The sequence below is a fragment of the Arachis hypogaea genome, chromosome 4 (genome assembly GCF_003086295.3).
Source record: "Arachis hypogaea cultivar Tifrunner chromosome 4, arahy.Tifrunner.gnm2.J5K5, whole genome shotgun sequence".
NCBI classification, from domain to species: domain Eukaryota; kingdom Viridiplantae; phylum Streptophyta; class Magnoliopsida; order Fabales; family Fabaceae; genus Arachis; species Arachis hypogaea.
The window spans coordinates 15,080,615-15,086,371 of record NC_092039.1 but is presented as its reverse complement, the minus strand read 5'-3'; the positions used below and the strand labels follow the sequence as shown (position 1 = coordinate 15,086,371).

Sequence of the window (5,757 nt, the reverse complement as noted above, 5' to 3'; positions counted from 1 at the left end):
TGTGTAAAACAAGAAAAATTATAAATTTCAGTTTAAAGAAATGCAATTTTACAATTCTCTGTACCGAACCAAAAATCAAACAATGCCACTATTGCCACATCCATATGATTGGCAACAACATCAGGAGCAACACGGGAACAAAAGAAAACTCATTCCTGAAACCACTGCTTGGATATACCAAAGGAAGAGAACATTCCTCCCCATTGAAGAATACTTTATTGGGAAATCCATCACCATCTACCACTTTGATTCCAGGAGTATTTTTCTTTCTAAATGAGATCACGGATTGTTGTTTCCCGGGCACCTTCGGATCTTTTTTTGGGTTGGATCCATTTGCTTCGGCTACAAGGAAGTTCAATCCTTCCTTTCCTTGCATGAATATTGTGTTCTTCACTTTGTCTAATGAACTAGCATTGAATGAGTACATTTTCTCAAAACCAGGGGCCGCTTTATCCATTTCCACTGCGACAAACCAGTCTGCGAAATCAGTTTCGCCCCAGTTGAAAAGCGTGATCCTTGCAGTCCAACCTCGCCGGTAATCTGTATTCACATGCCAGTTGATGCTCACACCACAGTTATCACCACAAGGCATAGGATTAGGCACTGATAGATGCTTTCTTTCAGCCCAAGTATGAGCCATTTTTGTTCTATTCTCAAATGGAACAAGAAGTGCCTCCGGGGGAAGCAGCACAGCCGGTTCAGCCACACTGCACGTCCTCTCTGGCTTCGCGGAGCATCCACATGCACATGTTTGGCAGGGAACAACAGATTCATTGAAAAAAGCTGAAAATGAGACACAACATTTGCTTTTTCTTGTGTTCCTTGTTATGTTGCAGAGAATTTGCCAACTTGCAATTGCAGATGTATTTGATGGCAACCCTGTTGGATCCAGAGACTCGCTAGGACTCACCCTAACAGGATTCCCACATTGGTATTCAGGGTTGAGTTCCTCACCACTTATCTTCCAGTTCCTAGGTGGCGCAAGGTGGGAACGATTGATGTTCGGAGGCATCTTGAAGACCTGCATTTGGAACCTTGAAATTGACTTACTAGGATCCATTGTGGGTGGCAACAATGTACCATTTCTGCAGCAAAATGGGACTTTACCAAGTTTTGAATCATTGAACCTATGTTACACAAATACAAGTACAAGCATTAAAGACAATACATACAATACAAGTTTAAAGTAATAGCATTTAATGCAGATACATATGTGTGAGTAAAATAACGATTCAATGAAATATTTGTGCATCGAAGCATCAAACCTTGATGGAGGGAGATCAACTACGGTTGGCCTTCTTTCACAGTTCAACACATCGGCAAAGTCAAGTTCCTTGTAGTACTCACCTTGTGAACCAAAGATACATTCAGAAGAATCAACATTTGATGGATATGCACCTTTCATTGTGTATATGAACTCATCATTGATCCATTCCCAGCTGAGTTTCCAATGGTCAAGACGGCCAATGGAGTTTTTGTTTGAAACTGTGACCTCTGCCCAGTAATTCGAATCATATGTTTTTGTGACATCATAGATTATGCTAAGGTCACCACCTTTCTGAGGGAGTGGGAATTCTTGTTCATCTGTGGGTGTGTTTGTTTTGGAATTGGGATCAACTGTGCAACATGTATGTGTCTCATTGTTACCTGATGACAAAAACCATAAGAAGAGCAGTAAGCATTCTCATGGGCAAAAACGCAAACACTTGGTGGTTGGTGAGAAGGAAAAGGAATATTTCATTTGCTTCCTTTATCATATGTAGTATTAGTATACATTACCCTATGAATCAATGATATTCACACATAAAGTAGAAAAAAGTTAAGACTATATATTTTCCATCAGGAAATTAAGCATTGAATCATCTGAATTGAGAAATAATTTTCATCACAGAACATATATATTAGTAATTCGTCTTTCGAGGTTACAATTCTAATGAACCCCGCAAATAGGGACATTAAAAAAGGACAATTTTGAAATTTTGATTACTACTCGACCAATCTAGTTTTGTTAATCTTTGTATAAAAACACACAACTTAAAAAATTTAAAGGAAAATAAGAAGAAAATGATGGAAGTCTTGAAAATTTTCATTCATGAATATGTTTACGTAAAAATATGAATAGTTTCAATAATTTTAATACAATCTTAACTAAAATCCCTACATTTATACATATACATATACTCTTGTAGTTACGTTTCTATTGTATCGATTTTTTTCCTCTTATTATCAGACTAAGCGTAAAATACATACCCACACAATTGAATTGCACATAATATCTATTATCTAACTAATGCCAAAAAGAAAAAAGAAAAAAAAAATCATGCCTTCATATACAAAAGAAAGATTGATTATACAACACTTAGGAAAAACATGTTGGTCACCTGACATTTCTTAAAAAAAAGTTGACCAGTGTTACTCACTTAATATATTATTCAGTAAAATATAATTAATTTTTATAATTGATGGTAAATGGTTATTTAAAAAGTCAATGTAATTAGATGATGTTTCACACAAAATATATCCGTAAATAAAAATTAAACTCTTAAATATAATTATAGAATAATCAATTTGAATCGAAAGAATCAGTAGTCTATAAAATCGAAGTTGAATGTTCGAATCATATTTTATATATATAATAATTTATTGACTAATAAAAAATTCTTAAATATAGTTGTCTTGATATAATTATAGATTGGAAGGAAGCCTTTAATTTTACCTTGAGAAGTGGGTTTACGACAAATAAAACCATCATTAGAGAGCCTAATGGTGGAAGGCATGGGAACATTGGGTGGCGCCACCCCAAACACCGTCCCCACCATGCCCACCGTTAGCATCATCTGTTTTAAGTCCCCCGCGGTCTCCGCTGCCGTCTTCAAGTCCCTCACCTCGGACCCCTCCAAAACTGTCCCGTTTCCGACGGCAGCAGGGAGCCCTGTGCCGTCCGCCAGCTCCGCGTTCGACGCGGAAACCAGCCACTCCCGGTGCCGGAAACCCACGAACACCTTCCATGACTTCAGATCCTCTAGGCCGTAGTTTAGCACCGTCAGCTCCGACGTGAACCGGTATGGCTGGTCCGCGGTGTCGGACGTGTTCGGCGGCAGGCGGTAGCCGCCCGTGTAAGTGTAAGAAAGGAATATTCCGTTGCAGGAGGAGGCGGCTTGCGGCTGAGAGAGCGATAATGGCGCGGCGGAGATGATGACAAAGATGTAGAAGAAGACATGGTCATGCAAGGCCATGGCCATGGTTACGTATTAGTTTGTTTTTGAAAGTGAGAAGGGTTATAAATATGAGTTAGTTTATTGGAAGATATAACATCATATAGATTTAATAATTAATTTATTTTAATTTTATCCTAAAGTTTTTGCCGTCTTGGAGTGTTTCAAATGAAAGAGCATCATCCCTTGTATGTTTGCTTGTATAGTAAGAATATACTAGTAGTGAATGATGACTATTCAAAGGTTTAAAGTATAGTTTTCAGTTTTGTTAGTTAATTAGACCACCAATATTATACTTTAGATTTAATTTTGATACAGGGGCAAATTAAATAAAGACATATTTATTATATCAAAAATATTTCGTAAACACTAAAATTAATCACAAAAATTAATTATTATATATTTATGTATAAATATATATATTGTTTAACTTATTTTTAATATATATTTTATATTAATTACTAATTTTAATATATATTACTTAACATTATTATTATTGTATAGTATTTTAATTATTTAGTCTTCAGTTGTTTTTTTTAGATTTGCTAAATAAATTGTCTTGGTCGTTTTTCATGAAGACTGGTTTAAGCTACGATGAATTTGGAGTTGATGATGTATGTATTAGTTTTGGATAGACATGGCCAAGGACAATGATGGTTTGGCCATTTGGCTTAGCTAACGTAGTTGAAGTGGTATTTGAGAGTAGGTTGCTAATTATATTAATTGGATTTTACTTATTATTTTAAATTTTAGGTTTAAATATTAAATTCTTATAGAGGGTGATATGACTTTGGTTTGTTGAATTCGGAAGCATTTACGGATTCTTAACGTTGACTTGGTGCTGAGAACAAGTGTGTGTCATGGGAAACACTCCAAAGACAAGGCTCCAATTTAAGTACAAAAAATTTGTTGCCTCTCTGAAATCTTAAAGTATTCCTTTTTCTCTTTCTTTTTTTTTTTTTTTAAAATCAGATCATTTTATTCATAAAACGAAAAAAATATATGTATTTATATATAAAATAAGTAAAAAAAATAAGAGACTCCTAACACTTAATTATAGAAATAACATATAATAATCCAATAAAATAAAATAAAATAAAATAAAATATTTATCAATTAAGAATTAAAAATTTGTTGAAACTCTTTCTATAGTTTCAAAATCGATGCCATATCTCTACCACACTAGTTGATACATTATCAAAAATGAATCTGTTCCTAATTTTTCATAAGGATCGGTTCAAAATCACTATCATCATCCTTTGAGAGGAGCTACTGAGTTTGGTATGTAAGATTCCCATTCTCAAGTTCCACTCAACATAGAAATCAGAGTCTTCGGTGCCCCTTCTAACAGCTAGTAAACCCATTTTTAACCAAATCTCCTTTGATTTCTCACAATGGAAGATGCAACGATTGATTGTTTTTAGGAATTGTAAGCATCTTCGGTAGATGGGTTGAATCGATGGGATACGATGATGAAGCTTTTGTAGTATTGGAAGCTTTTCATGAAAGCTCTTCCAGAAAAAAATCTTAATCTTCGCTGGGATTTTCAGTTTCCACAGTTCTCGCCCCAAATTTCGTTGTCTCATAATCTCTAGGCAAAATTCAATGGGAGGATGCGAGAACTCATAAATCACACGGTACCCAATACTCACTTCATACAAACAACTTTTATTAAGGACCGAATAAATTTTATCTTCTCCACTCCCAATTGTTATTGCTAGCACACGCTGACTAGTGCCCTCAGAAAAAATGCTTCTAATTAGAGTTTGATTCCACAAACCATTAGAAAGTATTAAGTCCTTGACCATCAATAGCAGTTGATTTTGCATATTGAAAGTTTCAGATGGAGGGACAACACAAGGATGTGGAGAAGCAAGTCAAGGATCACGAATATTCGGTTACTGGACCCATCACCAACTCGCCAAACCAACCCCTTTTATAAATTTATTTATTTACCCATCTCCTCTACTTAAAATAGATTCATATGAACTAAAATTTCTTCCCTTGTCATTTTTCTTCTTCTACTTTCTCTGAGACACGCAGAATGTAGATCAAAACCAAGCAGTTTTTCATTTTTTATAGTGTTCCTCATGTTGTAGACTTATAGGCATAATTCTCGAGCGCATTCTTGGTCTCCACTTTGTTCTTGTTTTCCTTCTACTTTCTGCACAATCTTCTCAATCTCTTCCCTGGATGGCCTACCCTTGTCATTTGTAATTGTCATAGAAGATGGAATAGGAAGATTAAAATCAAGAAAAACTAAACATATGCATTAAAAGCAGTTGGGAACAAAAAGAATTTCATTCTCAAAGAAAATGGTAGTGGACTATACCAAGTACCACCTCAGTTTGCCAGTTACAACTTAGTATCTCGGATAGTGCCTATCTGCACGCAACAAACTCGGAATCATTTCAAATTCCAAAAAGATCTCTATAACCAACACAAGCTAGAAATTATGATAACCGTTACTCAACACCACGATGTTCATCATCTATAAATTGGAGGATGACCATAAGCTTAGGACCAGGATGGAAAAAACACA

At 35.4% G+C, this 5,757-nt stretch overlaps 1 protein-coding gene across 1 annotated transcript; it reads right to left on the bottom strand.

Moving 5' to 3' along the window:
* Positions 1–3,298, bottom strand: LOC112796375 (COBRA-like protein 7). The gene is made up of 3 exons (XM_025838803.3): positions 2,717–3,298; positions 1,266–1,647; positions 1–1,127 (listed from the first exon to the last, which is right to left on the bottom strand). Exons 1-3 carry the CDS (start codon positions 3,240–3,242, stop codon positions 89–91), a joined length of 1,947 nt encoding a protein of 648 aa, XP_025694588.1. The 5' UTR covers positions 3,243–3,298; the 3' UTR covers positions 1–88.
* Between the last annotated feature and the right edge of the window lie 2,459 nt (positions 3,299–5,757).

What these genes read in the sequence shown, in the direction of transcription:
- LOC112796375 (XM_025838803.3), bottom strand. Translation starts at nt 3,242, where the DNA reads ATGGCCATGGCCTTGCATGACCATGTCTTCTTCTACATCTTTGTCATC. An exon ending in TCGTAAACCCACTTCTCAAG is followed by an intron (nt 1,648 to 2,716) that starts GTAAAATTAAAG and finishes TTTTGTCATCAG; the next exon opens with GTAACAATGAGACACATACA. An exon ending in GTTGATCTCCCTCCATCAAG is followed by an intron (nt 1,128 to 1,265) that starts GTTTGATGCTTC and finishes TGTGTAACATAG; the next exon opens with GTTCAATGATTCAAAACTTG.